This window comes from Hylobates moloch, unplaced genomic scaffold (assembly GCF_009828535.3).
Source record: "Hylobates moloch isolate HMO894 unplaced genomic scaffold, HMol_V3 SCAFFOLD_21, whole genome shotgun sequence".
NCBI lineage: Eukaryota > Metazoa > Chordata > Mammalia > Primates > Hylobatidae > Hylobates > Hylobates moloch.
In genome coordinates, this window is record NW_026652296.1 from 46,780,703 (window position 1) to 46,799,905 (window position 19,203).

The following is a 19,203-nucleotide window of genomic DNA, read 5'->3' on the forward strand; positions in this document are numbered from 1 at the left end:
TTTTCTTTCTAATTCTACTTCTTTATGTAATTTAAGACTGGCTACAATGATTTATATTTTACTATATATTCCAAAAGTACCAGCATCACAGGATCTTGTGCATGTACAACATTCTTATTACAGATGGGTGAACATGTATCTAACATGCAATGTCTTCTAAGACTGAATCTCAAATGCACAAAAAAGTATATGAATCTGGGCAGCAATCCAAGAGTACTGTAAGACAGTGCCATTGTATCGACTTTCAAGCTATCAATAGATCTTGAGACTTGTGAAAATAAGCCAAGGAATGCAACATCCATATCTTAACTGGACATTTTTCTGTCCTCTCACTTATTTTTCCTGGTGTAAACAGAATTACCCATCTGTGCATAGAAAAGCAAACCTGGAGAGCAGAGGCATATTAAAAACCATAGTGCCAGGGCAAGGAGCCCTGGAGTGGCAGTCAAGAACACTGTCTTCTCATTCCAACTTTGCCCTATAAGCTATTTAACCTTGAAGAAGTTTCTCTCAACCATTAAAATAACAATAGGTAAAATAATATACAGGATACTGTTGGTAATAATAATGGAAAGTTTGTCAAAAAATTAACAGAACTTCAAAGATTTTTAACATTAATGTAAATGCTTCCTGAGAAGTACAATTCAGTCACTATAGACCAGCTATATATTAAATTAAGAAATTAGTACATAGCTGTCTCTGCCTTCAACCTATCTAGAAAATATAAACAGAAGTGATCAATTTTACCAAGCAGATTGGTAAAATTGGTAAAAGTTATCAAATTTTAACTGAAATGACTGAGTAGAAGTAATCACACCACCTATGCTCATTACAGTGAACTGCAGTCAGTGGCAATACATTCATAGAAAGATTGATATCTAGCTCAAAGATGAAAATTCACATCAATGTAAAGTAAATCTCTCACTTTAAAATCAGCACTGAGAAGATGATATGTGACCATTTTTTAAGTCTTTCAGGAGATCAGTCTTATTGGTGGTAAGCACTCAAAAAAGAACAACAAAATGCTAAGATTTTATGGCTAATACAATTTTGCATATAATAATTTTGTCTACATTTCACAATCAGATACTACTCATATAGAATATGGGGGAAGCCCTGCTGAGCATCTAAAGAAGGGGACTTAGGTCCCATTATTATTTTTGTATGTGGTGTCAAATTTTCTTGATCAAATTGTTTAGTCAATTAAAAAATTATTTTCTTGAGAGACCTTTGAAGGGATATTAATTCATGTTGAAAAAAGGAATTGTTTGATTAAATCCAAGAGAATTACATCAATTCAATTGCTTCTTATTAGATGATTACTAGCTGTTACTTTACAAATATCACTGAGAGGATTAAAAAGATTTGTCATAGAATCAGAAGGTCAAAAATCAGCTCAGAGAAGGCTAAAAATATTCCTTAAATTTAATTTTTAAATGCAGCTTTCCAAAAATCAGACATGTGTTTTAGAGCAATCTTGACATCTCCAGAGGTGCATAAATAAATTTAAACCTGTCAATGACCTACTTTAATGAAAGAAATTACAACCATCTTAAATACTTGTAATTTATCTTTATGATGATGCTGAGTTGCTAATTTTATTATTCAAAAATTATAAATCGTGACAAATTGAGCAAAATCAACCATCTAGAGGAAGTCACTAAAATAAAGACTTTAGCTAAATAGAAAACTGAGTTGGCCTATTCCTGAATGTCTTATCATTGCTGGAAATTCATAAATCTTCTCACAGAGGAGAGAGGAATCATAAGAAAATATAAGCCAAATCACTAGAATCAGTTCTATACACACCAACAATACATACATATATTTAAAGAAATCAGTTTGACAATATAGAGGTAACCACCATGGCAGGTACATTACACTGTTTTCTTCAACCTCCATTCTCCCCTTCCTCCTTAGTAAACAGAACAGTAATTCTTTCTGATGAGTGCATTGCTTCTTGGAATAAAAGACTTGCATGCTAGGAATGAATACTGGCCAGATTCAAAGACAATGTGGGATTCCAGGGAAATCTGCTTAAAGAAAACTGACTCATGTTTGGGAGCCCACTTTTTTTCATGTTTTGCCTTTCCTGCTTCTCCTGACCTGTACCATATTTATGATGGCTAGAGCTCCAGCAGCCATCCTGTACCCTGAGGTCATCTTAGTATGAAAGCCATGCACTAGGAAAGAACAGAAAAGTAAGAGCTGAGTCTGATTCATCATACAACCATTCCAGCCTGTATCTAGACTACCTTTACATGAGACAGAAATAAATTTCTGTCTCCTTTAAACTACTGTTATTTTGGATTTTAATGTTTTTTACTTTTTCTGTTACAGTGGCTAAAGTGATTTTAACTAATATAATTAGTCAAGTCAATTTTTTGAAACACTCAAAAGCAATAACTGAATCGTCTACCTAATTTGTTGTTTTAACTTGATGAATGTGTTTACATAGACTCAATTTTAACTTTCCTCTATGCTATTAACAATATTCGTGAGGTTTCTTAAAATACTAATATATCTTGTAAGAAAATCAGCACTATGGACAATTTATCTTAATAATGTTTTCTTCACCTATTATAAGAGACAGAGAGAAAAAATTACTGGGAATTCAACTCCTAAGGAAAATTTTCCCTTCTAATTCCCCCCAAATACAATAACAAGTGCAATGAAACATCCTACAGATTCAAATTTTCTAAAATAACTTAGGAAAGAAGAAAAGAAATAGACATGTATGAATCCTCCACTGCTCTATTATTTAGTTACTTGGCAGATATTTTTGTTTAATTCTCCCAATAAATACTTTAGATAGTTAATATTATACTCATACTTTAAAGATGAGGTAACGGAAGCTTGGAGATATTTAGTAATGCTTTCATGGTCTCCACACAGTAAGTCCAATTTCAAATCCCACACTCTTTTCATGATACTCTGGTATAGAACATGCATTGACATGTGATAATATGAAGAGCATTTTCTAGTTCAAACACTTTTCTATTTTTCTCATTTCCAAGATTCTGCTTTTTAAAAATCAATTGTTCTTACAGAGAAACAAAGGTTAAATGTTTAATTTCCAAATAAAAATTACAATGAAACCTCCTGATGAAAGCCTAAGGCTCTGCACAATCCCATCTATTTCAACTGTGTGTAAGAAAAAAGAAAGAGCAAGAGAGGAAGGGAGAAAGAGAGTGACAGGGAAAGAGAAAACAAACATAGTTATGTCCATCTGGGCCTTATATGAGAAGAACTCTGTTCTAATTGTATACTTTTTTCTCTCCTACTATATTATATATACTGGGACTATGAAAGCTTTCATCTTCCTAACCTAGAAATAAAAATACAAATAGTTACAAGATTTTAGTATCAAAAATATTCCCAGTACAGGAATCTCTGTCTCCCTCAGCTCACTTTGATCTCCTTCTCTTTCTCCTCTAACTGAGTGGAAAGAAAAAGCAGAGTGTCAACAGTAATTTCTTTTTTATTTTTCAAAGTAAGTGGCTGATATATTAAGCTCTCAGGCTACAAAGTCATGAAAAGCAAAAGAAAGTCATTATAGTGGAAAAAGAAACCACAGCCTCCAAATGTACTGTTGTTTTAGAATTCATATTAAATGTAACTCTGTAAATATGTACATAGTTACTCTGTACATACAGAGTACATGTATTACATGTGTGTTCATATAGCTTATAGCTGTTACACCTTATGCCAAAAGTAGAAATACAAAGTTTGACAAGAAGAAAAGAGTACTGTATATATCTCGAAGTCAATTAAAATAACATTTAAGCAAACCAAGGTATTTATATTATAAATTATTTTTGGAAGATTAACATTTTTGTGGTTGATGACTACAGCAAAATTAATTTTCTTTTAAGTGTCACAGAACTTACTAAATATCTTATAGTTGGTATAACAATAAAAATGTATTTTAAGTTAAGTGATGTTCAGGACTTACCACCTCCTCCTCCAAGAAGACTGGCATTTGCTGTTTAAAACAAAACACAACAAAAGACATTAAATAATATGTATAAGAAATATAGTATATCAGTAATTCAATATAAAGCTGGTAATGATCATATGTCTCATATACATACATAAACACAAAATATTTACTTTCATTTAAAGACAGCCTGTATTACTATTTTATGAAAGTTTGAAAATTAAAATATTTCACTACTTTTATATTTTTTCTCTTCAAATGGCTATTTTTATAATATATTTCCTTCTAATAAAATTAAGCACAAATTGAGACTGTTTTATTCTCAATTCTGTATCTAAATTAATCTTCTGAGCTCTCCATTTTATCAAGTAGAATAGAACAATATTATTTAGCCAATTTCAATGATTTCAAAGGACAATGTAACAAAAAAGTATTATGGTAATTTAAATTAAGTTAAACACAATGAAACAAAGCTATCACAAAACATTTTGCAGTAAGAAATAACTCTTAAATAATAACAATTTATTACTTTTTCTATTAACTTTTTTATTTTGAGGAAAGAAATAAATGTTAAACAATGCTGTGCTATTTCTTACCTATTTATTTATTAACCCCACACACACATTTATAGGAGCTAAAAAAATATAAAACAATTCCATTTGGATTTCTTTCACAAGGTCAAATATTTAGGAAGTTCCATTGCAGGTTTCTGCTGAAGTATTAAACAACCTTATGCCTAAATTTATCCAAATATAATAACCAGAAAGCACAATTCAATATACACTATACTGAGCTTTATTCCATAGAGTTCTTAAGTATCACAGGAATTATTTCTTGCCACTAAAAAATAGCCAAGCAGTACTACAGGGAAAGTAGGTAGCAACCAAACTCCCCTTCTTTGTGAAAACTGAGTTACCAAAAGACTAAAAAAATAATTTAGGAAAAAGGAGTAGGAAGCCTTTTACTTGAATTTTAGCATGCTGCCCACAGACCACCCATTTCATAATTTAAGAGGTGCAAATATCATTGTTAATGATTCAATCAATAAATAATGGATCATCTGAAGAACAAATGCCCATATTCATAGTTCCATGAGGTTAGATATATGATAGCTTACTGATTGTTGTTACATTAAAGAGAATATCATGAAAATACATAGAGACTAGATGCTATTTTTGATATGTCAATATTAAGAGTGTCAAATTTAGTCTCATATAATCTTCCAAGTATGGGACTGTCTAACTGTCACTCTTGCTAATTGCCCTCAGTGCTTTTGTCACAAACATGGCCCAAGTAGCAAAGTCATTCATCAACCATAAACAAAACTCACTTCTGATGTCATAAGTATCACTCAGGTCTGCAAGTCCCTCTGACTTTACCACATGTAAGTGTGTGATATTTACACAGACGGTAGCCAGAACTTAAGGTCCTGCCCTGAATCCAGCTTTGTAGCTTTTGAAGTGGTAACTTATTGAAGGGTCATGAGGACAGACTTCGAGAATTCTACTTGGTCTCACACTCTTTAGTGGAAAAGAGAAATTTCATGATCAACCCATGTCTGTAGGCTAAACCAAACATTTTCTAAAATCTTAGCTGCATGCATTTATAAAACCACATGAAATTTCACACTCCTGCTGATTTTTTATTTTCATATTTGACTGAGAATTACCTCCCTATCTATAGGTTTTCCAGTTCCCTGGGACTCCATCTGTTGTCCTCCAATTTTCACATATTCATTCATAAGGAAAAAGGTATTTTTAACAACTAACAACAATAATAAATAGGAGCTCTTCATTTAAATTACCATGCTCAGTAGCACAATAAGACAATATAGTCTATTTTCATCCAATGTTTTGCTCAATAAAGGTGGAGGTTGCCTGTTTTGAGAGCACAGCCCAAGGCCCATCTGTTTAACCAGGCACTTGTCCAATAGATGTGGGTGGATGGGTAGGTGTAGGAATTGGAATTCCAGTTCTGGCCAATCATCAAGTTAGTTTATGTCAAATGTGTGTTCATGTATTTTACATAAGCATATCCAGTAACATTTTAACTTCACTATAGAACTATTTTACAAAATTGTGATATTCTACATAGTACACAATCACTTTTAAGGTAATTCCATGTGTATTACTATCCATGTAATAGAATCTTAATTTAAACTGCTTGATCATATTCAAAAAAGTTCCTATAACTATAAATCCAATAATGATTTTTCCAAGGAATCCATCAAATTTGTCTATTTTATCCATTTCTATTCTCTAAAAAATAACAAAAAAGTTAAATTTATTAGTAAAAATGTCAAGGCACTTTTCTTCAGCAAAAGTGACATAAAAATACGCAAGTAAAGGTGAACTTTATTGTTATTTGTAGTATTACTTTGCCTCCACAAAGCACTCTAATAACTGGTTATCCAACATTCATCAGTCAGGTAGATTCATGTTACTTCTTCCATTTTACAGAAGTGAAATGACTTTTGTGTGTCTAAAATTAATAATAATTTAGTTTCTACTTCATTATCTGTAATAAATTGAGATATATACTAATTAGATGGAAGCTTCTTAAAGGCAAGGTCTGAGTTTAATGGTTTGGCCTGCATCTAATAAATTTTCAAGACATGTTTTATAATAGTAAGATAATTGGAAGGTTTAGTCAATTTCTTCATTAATACAAGAGGGATCTGTTTACTGAAGTGTGTGAAAAAAGCAAACTTTGACCCTTTTTCTTCCTATAAAATCAAAGATTACTTAAGAAACTCCTAAAGCTTATTTGGAAATGCTTAGTAAGAATGCCTAAAATATATTTATGTCCCTACCTAAATTTCTTCCTAGAGGGAATTTTGGACATGCTTCCTATTAATCCTTGAGTTTCACAGAAAAAGGAAAAGAAGAAAAGGAACAAAGAAAACTTGAAGTTAATGAACATGATGCCACTATTTTTAAAACAAGATTTAAAAAATCTCTTCTCTGAGCATGCTTATGAAGCAAGACTATTTTAATTCATATTTCCCTGAAATAAAATGTCTCTTTTATTACCAGTGGAGGGAAGGAAAAAATCAAGTTACAGTAATTGTCTCAAAGATTGATTCAATGCAAAACTAAAATGAGCCATTACAAGATAATGAACCTGTGTATTGCACTTTTTCTTCCCCCTAAAATAACTTCATGCAAGGAGATGGAGTTTTACCGTTTACAAAGTGAAAACAACATGAACACAAAATGAAGAAAAGGGTTATCTGAAGCTAATTTGATAGTGTCAAATATGGAGAATTGATTTCTAATACCCTAAATAAATGGTTACATTTTTAAAGTTTATGAGAATTTTTTCTTTCATTTGAACCTAGTTTCAAATTTTTAAATTAAAAGTATCAAATTTCTACAGCTATAAATATTCACTATTAAAGTATTAAAACCAAAAAAAGTGAATACAATATAGGAATCTCTTTCCTGGAATAATTAGCCTAAATGAAAAATGATCACGGCAGTTTTCAATACCACATTAATTTATGTTTTTCTCAAAATACAAATGAACAATGCTGGGAGAGGTAACTCATGTCAACCATGAGCCGAGAGGCTGAGGTAGGAGAGTCACTTGAACCTGGGAGGCAGAGGTGGCAGTGAGCCGAGATTGTGCCACTGCACTCCAGCCTGGACAACAGAGCAAGATTCTGTCTTTAAAAAAAAAAAAAAAGAAGAAGTATTTCAAATATTTTTTTTTCTTTTTGCCCAGTAATTTTTATTATCTCCACAGTAATTGTTTGTTTTTCCACTCCATTTCTACCCCACCCAAGACTATCTGTCAAACACACAAGAGTCTGGGAAACTAGTCTTTAAACATTGATTAAAACTATTCATACAGAGTTTTGTTTGCTTTTCATCATTATAAAGGAAATTATACTTGTTTTCATCCTAACAGATTCCTGACCACCCAGTTTAGTTTATTTATTCTGTTTTCTTATTACAATAGAGCACATGGGATATCAGAAGGACTGTTGGCAAAAACTTCCCCAGGAGCTCTATTTAAAACAGCAATTTCATTCACAACATGTTATCCTCAAAGATACAAAAGCTGAAATACCACCTTTCAGAATGGCATACATTATATTCCCTAGAGTTTGAAGCTCTTTAAGTAGGAAGTGTGAAAAAACCTGATAAATTAAAATCCCAAGCACATGCATGATTCTAGAACCACTTTATATAGGAAGCAACCATCTCACCTGACAGCTGTGAAAATACAATCTACATAGACAAATACAGCTATCAATTTGGCAACAGGCCTCTGTCTATGCTTTATTAGATTTACACCTCCCAAACAAAATCAACAGAATGCTGGAGATTTTGGGCAATGGTGTAATTTCCTGCTTTGAAGCTGACGAAGCGAGAAAATTAAGAATAGGCTTAACTGATTCACATGTAGAAACCAGGCATAAACACATGATTAATACTTTACAGTTCATGCTACTACAGAATTTGAAGAAAAGACTGATTATTCCAGCATCTCTGTTGTTTATACAAGCTGTCACTCACTATGAAGCCAAACATAGAATACAATGACCTCTACTACTAATAAATAAGTGAAAAGGCATCAGAGATTGGAAGTCTTACTTGGGATGATTCACATATAAAACAAAACAGAATTACTCTTGTTAAAGTACAAGGGAGGAGCTACAGCTGGTCCTGGTTTGCCTTACTAGGTACTCAGTGACTTCTAGGAATACTGTAGCATGGGCAAAAAAACACCAAAAGCTAAACAAATAAACAAACAAACAAAAGCCCCACTTATTTGGTCCAACCCCTTTATTTTACAAAAGTAGAAAGCCAAAGAGGATCAAAGATGTTAACTCACCTGTCTAGGATCAGACCCAGAAGAACCCACCATACGATATGTCAACTTAGATGTTTAATAGTAACTTCCTCTTAACAAATTATAAATATATGTATGTGTCTCTGTGTGTGTATTGCAGCCCTCCCACTCCCCAAAATTGCATCCAAAGATGGTTATAGAAAACAACATGCATGGAGTCTACTGAATGTTACTTTACCCAAGATCGCCTAACTTAATTGTTAAAGGGTGAACTAAAGCATTAGCAGGCAATTCCTACAGTTGTATTATGCAATGTATCTAATGCAAAATGAGAGAAATCAGAATGTGCTACATACTAGTCATGCTTTATGACACTATATTGTAGATCAATTGTAATTTTGATAATGATAATATTGGCTCGGTTACAAAAATGAGATTACTTCAGTAACCCAATCTGGGGCTTTCTCAAGAGTGAACAAGCATATCTAAATAGGGAAAAAATTAGTTGAAATGTTTATTAGTTTTATGGTTATAATTATATGAGGCAATTGAATAGCAGTTTTAACTTGTCTTTGACAAGAAAGGTTTTGGATAAATACAAATAAATTTTCAATTTAAGAAATGAAAGATGTGCTTATTTGAGAGAATGTGATATGCTTTTAGCCTGATTAAAACATAAGCCTCAACATGTACCCATATATTCACACTGTTGGGGGAGCTGGCTGATTTGTTTCAATAAAACCAGAAAGCACCTTTAAAAATATTATCTTACCTATTTCCAGTATTTCATATTTCTTATAATATTATATCATTCTCAATTCTCTAAAATAATGAAATAGCAAGTGAGATTTTTAGAAAGGTTCATTACAATTTTTATATTACACTTTTATTTAAACAAACAGACCAAAAAATAATTCTCAGTCTTAATAAAGACATAGGAAGACTGAGATGCAAATGACCTCAAATGAAAAGGACTTGGGGCTAGCGGAAATGCATAGGATGATTCCCCTGAGAATTCTTATTAAGCTGTAAAATCCATGAAGGCAGAGGCCATATTCTTTGATATCAATGGTACAATGCGTGATTCCTGACACAGTAGGTACTGAATAAGTACTTGTTAAGTATATAACTAAGGGAATGAATGGAAGATAAGGGAATGAGAGAGAGGGGAAGGGGAAAGGCATATTTCTGGGACAGGTGAGACACCTCCAATAATGGACAATGACTCCTTTACCATCTTGCAGCCAAGCGAGGCTGTGCCACGATGTAGCCAAGCAGATCTAGCTCCAATTCCAGACTCTACCACTGACCTTGAGAAAGTTCCTTAAACTCCAGATTAAACTCTTGGAGTTTCTGTTTCTTAAAGAGTAATCACTTTTACTCCTCTCAGCAAACCTGACATGTGCCAGGCTCCATGGCATACATTCACGTGACCATATTGGTCACAGTACAGGTTTGCTGAGAGGAGTAAAAGTGATAACTTACATGAATGTATTTCACGGAGACTGGCACAAGCCAAGGGTCAGCAAATGTCAGCTTCCCATTCCATGACCTGATTTACAGTGTCATTCCTTGGAACCAAGCTAGGACTTAACAGAAAACCTCCACTATTTCAGACGAAGTCCAAAGTCTGGCGTTTTGTGGATCTGGGGCCATGTTCATATTTAAGAATAGTTTTCTACCCCACTCTGAGATGTTCACTGCTATGCCCTCATGGGAGTTTAAGGAAGAACTTAGGACTTATGTACAGAAGAGGGTGAGGAACAATGCCATCTTCAGATTTTCTTTTTTAATTTTGTGTTTGGGCTTAGGTCAATTAAAAAACTAGAAATACCATTTGACCCAGCCATCCCATTACTGGGTATATACCCAAAGGACTATAAATCATGCTGCTATAAAGACACATGCACACGTATGTTTATTGCGGCACTATTCACAATAGCAAAGAGTTGGAACCAACCCAAATGTCCAACAACGATAGACTGGATTAAGAAAATGTGGCACATATACACCATGGAATACTATGCAGCCATAAAAAATGATGAGTTCATGTCCTTTGTAGGGACATGGGTGAAACTGGAAAACATCATTCTCAGTAAACTATCACAAGGACAAAAAATCAAACACCGCATGTTCTCACTCATAGGTGGGAATTGAACAATGAGAACTCATGGACACAGGAAGGGGAACATCACACTCCAGGGACTGTTGTGGGGTGGGGGAAGGGGGGAGGGACAGCATTAGGAGAAATACCTAATGCTAAATGACGAGTTAATGGATGCAGCAAAACAACATGGCACATGGATACATATGTAACAAACCTGCACATTGTGCACATGTACCCTAAAATCTAAAGTATAATAATGAAAAAAATAATAATAATTATGTAAGCTCATAAAGTAAATGGATGTCAATATTTTGCATATTATCTGTTTTCCTCTTCTGGGTTATTTTGATTATTTAGTTCAAAAAGAATATTGGGGCTGGGCACGGTGTCTCATACCTGTAATCCCAGCACTTTGGGAGGCAAAGGCGGGCGGATCACCTGAGGCTAGGCGTTCGAGACCAGCCTGGCTAACATGGTGAAACCCCGTCTCTACTAAAAATACAAAAATTAGCCTTGTGTGGTGGCACACGCCTGTAATCCCAGCTACTCAGGAGGCTGAGGCACGAGATTGTTTGAACCCAGGAGGTGGAGGTTGCGGTGGGCTGAGATCACGCCACTGCACTCCAGTCTGGGCGACAAGAATGAAACTCTGTCTCAAAAAAAAAAAAAAAAAAATTTGGCTATTTTATGCCAGATAGCTCCTGTTTACTCCTCAAAACCCATTCTCTATACTTGCCCCTGTTCTCTGCCCAAGGCTGCTGATCTAGGTACTTGACATCAAAAGGCTCTCTCTTAACATCTGTCTCTAGTTGGGTTCAGTCAGTGGGGAGCCCTCCAGAATGCATTCAACATTTTCTTCCCTGGTTCACTTCCTGTAAGCTTACCATGAATGGACTATGTCCCTTGAAAGAAGGTCACCATTCTAATCAAGGTTCTTTACAACATGACTTTTTCTGGGTTCTGATATCCTCCCCCTCTCCTTGTCTCTTTGTGCCTCAGGTGGCAACAGCTGTGCTGTTGGTGGCCCCGGGTCCATGAAAAACTCCTTGAGTTTCTCCTACACCACACCTGGCTCTAGCTCTTGAATTATCATAATTTGACTGCATCATCTGTTTGCTGGGACCTGATTGAACAGATATGTTTTAAACGGACTGGTCACTGATGATGGCTAGCCTAAATCTCACATCCCTTCAGAGGCTAACTCTCTTAGTGCAGATGGTTATAAGGACGGCCCCTGTTCTTATGTTTCCATTTGAAAAATGATCAATATAGCAGAGTGTTTACCTTGTTAATTAAAAAACATAAAATATGTAAGTATAATAAATTATATATATAAAATATAAAATAATACATACTCATTTGAACATGTTAAAGAATCAAGTATATTAAACAAACTCAACTCCTCTTATCTACCATTCCCTTCCACACTTTTCTCCATGGTCTTTTTTTTTTTTTTTTGAGATGGAGTCTCGCTCTGTTGCCCAGGCTGGAGTGCAGTGGCACGATCTCGGCTCACTGCAAGCTCCGCCTCCCGGGTTCACGCCACTCTCCTGCCTCAGCCTCCCAAGTAGCTGAGACTACAGGCGACTGCCACCACATCTGGCTAATTTTTTGTATTTTTAGTAGAGACGGGGTTTCACTGTGTTAGCCAGGATGATCTTGATCTCCTGACCTCATGATCCGCCCGCCTCAGCCTCCCAAAGTGCTGGGATTACAGGCGTGAGCCACTGTGGTTGGCCTCCATGTTCTTACAAATATATGAAATAGTTAAGGCTTCTGAGGTTATGACAAAAATAAATTTGCCACGCAACATAAATTTCTCTTTTATCAATATACCATGACTCTAACTAATGAAATAATATGTAACACCCTATGAGATTCCAAAGTTTGAGTAAAACTACTCCCATTACTGATGGGCACTTACATTGCTTCCAGTTTTGCTGTTAGAGATAATGTTCCAGTAAAAATCTGTGTGTTTGTGTGTGTGTGTCTGTGTATGTGTGTGTGTATCCACATACTGGGGCTTCTATAAAATAAGTTCTCTAAAAAGGGGATCCTTATATACTGTTGGTGGGAATGTAAACTGTACAACCACTAGGGAAAACAGTTTAGAGATCTCACAAAAAAACCAAAAACAGAGCTACCATATGATCCAGCAACCCCACTCCTACATTATACCCAAAAGAAAGCAATCACACCCGTAGGTATACCCAAAAGAAAGGAAATCAGTATTTCAAAGAGTTATCTGCACTCTAATGTTTGTTGCAGCACTATTCACAATAGCCAAGATTTGGAAGCAACCGAAGCATCCATCAACAGATGAATGGATAAAGAAAACATGGTACAGCTACACAATGGAGTACTGCTCTGTCAGAATAAAGAATGAGGATCTGTTATTTGCAACAAAGATGGAACTGGAGATTATGTTAAGCGAAATAAGCCAGGCACAGAAAGACAAATTTGGCATGTTCTCACTTATTTGTGGGAGCTAAAAATTAAAATAATTGAACTCATGGAGATGGAGAAAAGAAGGGTGGTTACCAGACATTGGAAAGGGTATTCGAGGGGTGGAGAGGAGGTGGGGATCATTAATGGGTAGAAACAATAGTTAGAAAGAATGAGTAAGAACTAATATGTGATAGCACAACAGGGTGACTATAGTAAATAATAATTTAGTTGTACATTAAAAAATAACTGAAAGAGTATAATTAGATTGTTTGTAACACAAAGGCTAAATGTTTGAGGTGATGGATACCCCATTTACCCTGTTGGGATTATTACACATTGCATGCCTGTATCAAATAATCTCATGTACTTCATATATATATACACACACATCTACTATGTACCCACAAAAATTAAAAATTAAAAAAAAATTCTCCAAAGTATTATGGGTAAAAGGACATATGTACTTTTAAAATTTAAGAGTTTAATAACTATTTTAAAATGCATATTAAAATATGTTTATTAAAATAAGTCAAAATTACCTGAAATTTAGCACGCATAAGTATAGCTTGGAGAACACCTAAATCGTCAGTATTATTCTACGTTTGTAAATAATTAATCTGAATCAAATGTTTTGGTATGTTAGATGAGATTTCAGTTCAATGGGGTGCTTCTGATGTAGATGTAAACTACATCAATGAAACATTTTCACCTACACTTGAAAAGATATTTAGTTTCAATTTCTGACAAATTTCAAATATATGAACTTTTTAATGGTCTTCTTTTAATGTAAAAATAGTAAAACTATCTCAACTAATGGTAAGTCTCTTTAACCACTTTCTTTTCATGTTTATTAGATACAAAGCATGACAGGTCTTGAACTTAAATGCAAACGAAAATCTTGGCTAGAAAAGATTAGAGTAAGAAATTTTCCACTACTTTCTAATTAAATTTCTTGAAAATTAAAAGTATACTTTAGAAGCTTAAGTTTTAAAAACTTGAGAAGATAGGCTGGGCATGGTGGCTTCCGCCTCTAATCTCAGCACTTTGGGAGGCCAAGGTGGGTGGATCACCTGAGGTCGGGAGTTCAAGACCAGTGTGACCAACATGGAGAAACCCCATCTCTACTAAAAATAGAAAATAAGCCAGGCGTGGCGGCACATGCCTGTAATCCCAGCTACTAGGGAGGCTGAGGCAGGAGAATCGCTTGAACCTGGGAGGTGGAGGTTGCAGTGGCCAAGATTGCCCCATTGCACTCCAGCCTGGGTGACAGGAGCAAAACTCCGTCTCAAAAAAAATAAAAATAAAAATATAAAACTTGAGAAGATATTAACTTACTAGAAATATATGGAAAATGTATCAAAAACCCATAAAGATATGTAAGAATCCTTCAGCTCAGTAAGAATTTCAAAGCTAAATATGTTCTCATGATAATTCTAAGCTTTCTGCTTCCATTCATCTAAAACCAACCATTAAGATGCTTCACGTATGCCAAACATTGTACTAGGCACCCATTGTTTTTGTACAAGTGTAATGGAAGGCTAAAGAGAAATGGAATGCAATGGCTAAAAGTAATCACCAGATAATTACTCAAATTTACATTTATATGCTGAATCCTAACTAAAAAATAAAATAGCTTACATTTATCATTTTTGTTAGATGCCAGGCATATTACTAGCTAATTAAGTCCCCCAAAGAAGCTAATGAAGTAGGTACCATTTTCTATTTCCACTTTATATGTTAAAAAATTGGAACACAGATTAAGTAACATGTTCAAGACCAAAGGTTGGCACCAGTATTTGAAGCCATGTAATGTTACTAGAAAGTTCACACTCTTAAGCACCTCCCCTAAGAGAAGCCAAGTTCCATAACCTCCAACCCACAAACAACGTCAGAGTAAGGAATAAAGTGGAAATTATATAATCCCTGTTTCTGTATTTCTGACCTGGCTCTGCATTCACCCTAATGCAATGCTTGGATCATCAAGAAGTTTGAACTAACTTCTTGCACAAATCTAACTCATGACCTGGCCAGCTTATAAAAATCATAAAATGAGCTCTTGTATGATTCATTTCCATTAGAAAGTTATGCTCTGAATCACCAAGCCAGTGGAACAGCTGACACATACTTTAGTCACCTTATCAGGGTAGAAAATATGCCTAAAATAACAACCAAATAATGGAATATACAAATAGATCCTGAAGACAATTTTCTAAGCATCTATTATGTATCAGGCAATGTTTAAGATTTGATCTTTATGATATCTTAATCCTCCAAATAATCTTGCAAATTGGGAATTTTACTTTTCCTATAACAAATGACGAAACTGAGGCTATAGTGAGGCTAAGTTACTTGCCCAAGGTCATGGGCTGGTAACTAACTATTCAATCCAATGCTTGAGTCCTTTCACCCAACATCAAACAAATGTTCTTTTTAGTATGCTAGACTATATCTTAAGGAATTATTTTATTTCTCCCAAATTATTTCAAAATAGATAGATATCCAATGCCCACAAAAAGCAATGTATTCAGTTAACACCAACATCAAAGGCAATATTACTGGTTTTTAAACCAAAGTTACCAGAAAAAATAGCATTTACATACATCATACAACTTAAAATTGTAAAAATTTAAATATTTTGCTATACCTTTCCCATATTATTTACTAACATTATTATAATCAGCAATTTTGATCTCACAAAATCTGGAATTATCTGTAAGAGAATACTCCTTTGAAATATTATATTTAATATCCTGATAACATTAGCCAAATTTTGACATTTAAAAAGATGAAAATTCTCAGTATGACTTCAGGTAATTTGAACGATTAAACATACATCGCTATTAAAGAGGACATATATTTCTTAATTATCAATGCTGAAAGACGAGCTAAATTTAGATTTATGAAAACAATAATAAATAGTACATTAAAGTTTGGCTTTCATCAAATAAATGCAAACTGGCTAACCTAAGATTTTATATGCTTATCGCAAAATGCACAAAATGAAAGTAAAATATATGTTTTCATTTGTCCTAAGTTTTCTATCATTAGCACTCCTCATCCTTGAATTTAGGACAATCGAATAGAGAATCTTCATCATAACCTGAAATAGCAAATAAAAAACCATAACTTTTCTTTCCTAAATAAGTCTAATTATTTAATTTCAAATTGTAGTTGGCTTCTATTAACATATAGTAAAATGTAGTTACACTGTTCAAGGATGAAATAAATACATTATTATGTTTATATCAACTGTAAGTATAAAATAGTCATCTCCTTTAAGACATGGAAAAATATAACTTTATGAATATCAAGTTTAATTATTTACCATACAAGACACACTTTTTTTCTGTACACAGGAGACAAATTATAATTTGCATCCTGTGGACATCAAAAAATACCAATTACTTTTGTATTATAGTTCCATCAGGCCAGCTGTGGATTCTATAATAGAGATTAGTTTTAGTCTGCTGCATTGAAAAGCACTGATACTAATCTAAGACAGAAGTATTATCATTGGTGAGAAGCTGATTACTGATTACAGAGGCTTTTAAAAATTATTATTATTTAACAAATCTCTCAGGATAACTAAATAACACTTACTAAAACTAGTTGTAATCTCTAAGACTTTTAAAGACCAGAAATAAAATAGATGCAGCAACAGGTAATAAGAGAATTTGCATATGGTATTCCAGATGCAATAGATGTGGTGTCTACCCAAAGAAGTATTTAATATTAATCCTTAGTTTCATGAATAGTTATATAATTTTGGGCAAGTTACTGAAAGCTCTGTGCCAATTATAAAGAATACAAATTTTAATTTAATTATTTAACAACCATTTTTCAAGTAGTCACTGTTTGTGGCTGTTCTGGAACGACTGCTGGAAATAAACAGGTAAGTAAAATAGTCACATTAAATTATATAACTATAGGCCAGGTGTGGTGGCGTAATCCCAGCACTTTTGGAGGCTGAGGCAGAAGGATTGCTTGAGCCCAAGAGTTCCAGTCTGTGCAACATAGAGAGACTCTGTCTCTACAATAAATAAATAAATACATAAATTGCTGGGCATGGTGGCATGCACTCATTAGTCCTAACTACTCAGGAGAATGAGACAAGAATATTGCTTGAGCCCAGGAGTTTGAGGTTACAGTGAGCTATGATTGCGCCATTGAACTCCATCCTGGGTGATAAGGCAAGACCTTGTATCTTATAAAAAAAAAAAACCAGATATAACTGTAGTAAATAAATCTATAAAGTATATGTTGTTATTTTTATAATACATATTTAAACATCAGAATCATGATGTTGAAGATTTTTTATAAAATTTTTTACAAGTTGATGAGAGATTATGATATTCTATTTTGCAAAATTCTGCCCTCTCGGATGAAGCTGAAGTCTGGTGAAGATAGCATAATTTGTTTTTTCTGGTTCCTCCTCCCACCCACTCCTGCTAAATACAACTGTAAATGCTGGAGATAATGCGAGAGGCAACCAAAGGAGAACTCTGAAAGGTGCAAGAGAAGGGTAAACTGATTAGAGAACCCAGGTCTGGAGGAACAGCATAGTTGCAGGGCATCTTACAACCTCCCACCAAAAGGAAGAAGGTGACCCAGGGCCAGCATTCCCTGACATCCAATGTAGCAACAGAAGGCAGCCCAGGTAGGCTCAGTCCTCCCTGGGATTGAACAGGAGCCCCACTGAAGATAAGCTGATGAACCAGCAGGAAAAATGTTCTCCTTCTCAACAGAGCCTGAGACTCCCCTCCCCTACCAGAAGACACAGGACAGCACCAGCACCGGGGGATCAGGCCTCAACAAGCACCTGCCAGGAGGATCCACGGACCTGATTTTCCTCTCCAACACCAAGGGACACTGATGGCTGGGGAGCACTGGCACTGGGGAATCTTACCACAAGCACCCAGCCCAGGAAGGGCTTTCCGTCTCCCACAGACAGGAGGCATCCTGTCTCAACAAGCTTCTGGCCTCAGAAGTCATTTCTTTTCCACCAGGCCTGAGAATCCCCTCCTTCACCAAGATACTTGTGAGTGGGAGATGCTGGTGAGGGAGGGGTGGAGGGGAATCTCCACCTCAATAAGTAGCTGGGCCTGGAAGCACTCTTCATCCAGTCAGACCAGAGACTTCCTTTTCCCCACCTAGAAACATAAAGAAGCCTAGCCTAGAAAAATGTGTTCTGTCCCCTCAGGCATCACAGTATAGACCCCTGGGAGCCCCACCAGCACCAGATACACAAGGTCCACCAAAATAAGACCAAAAAATCTTGGAAAATTAAATTGTCCTTAGAACTACTGCCCACTAAAGTAGGCTAGGACCTATGATCTAAACCTAACAGAGTTACTACCTACTAAAATAAGGGATTTAAATAGGACCCAGAGTCTCCTAAAATGAACAGAGCCTCAGAAACCCATGGAACAAAACCAAAAGATCCCAGAAGTTGAGAAAGAGAGTAGGGCCTGAAGGAGTACTGAAAGACACAATAGCTGACAATGTCACAAATTTTGTGAAAGAGATAGACCAACAGATTCATGAAGTGAACCCCAAATAAGATAAGCCAAATAAGATAATTTTTTTTTAAAATCCATGCTATAATTAAATTTCTGAAAACTAAACACAAAGAAAAAAAAGCTTGAAAGCAGCCAGAGAGAAATAGAACATTTCCTACAAAGGAACACCAATCCAAATGACAGCAGATAGTCCTTGGCTGGCAGTCCCTTCAAGAATTACCTCAGCAGAAAACAGCTGCCTCACTCTAGATCATGCCCCTTCCCTGGGTGGCTCATATCCAATATCTTGGGGATATGAGTCTTGGTCCTCTGCCCAGTGCTGATACTTATGGGGATATAAAGGCCCAGGCCTTGCCCCAACTCAAGACAACTCTGAAGGGCCATCTCAG

At 35.1% G+C, this 19,203-nt stretch overlaps 1 protein-coding gene across 4 annotated transcripts in view; it reads right to left on the reverse strand.

Annotated features, from left to right (window-relative positions):
- MACROD2 (mono-ADP ribosylhydrolase 2) overlaps positions 1–19,203 on the reverse strand; it is a 2,131,323-nt gene that overhangs the window by 1,598,089 nt on the left and 514,031 nt on the right. For all 4 annotated transcript variants that reach the window (XM_058432749.1, XM_058432748.1, XM_058432747.1 and 1 more), the window contains exon 4: positions 3,956–3,985. In XM_058432749.1, the coding sequence (XP_058288732.1) occupies positions 3,956–3,985 (30 nt within the window). The remainder of the gene's footprint in view (positions 1–3,955; positions 3,986–19,203) is intronic.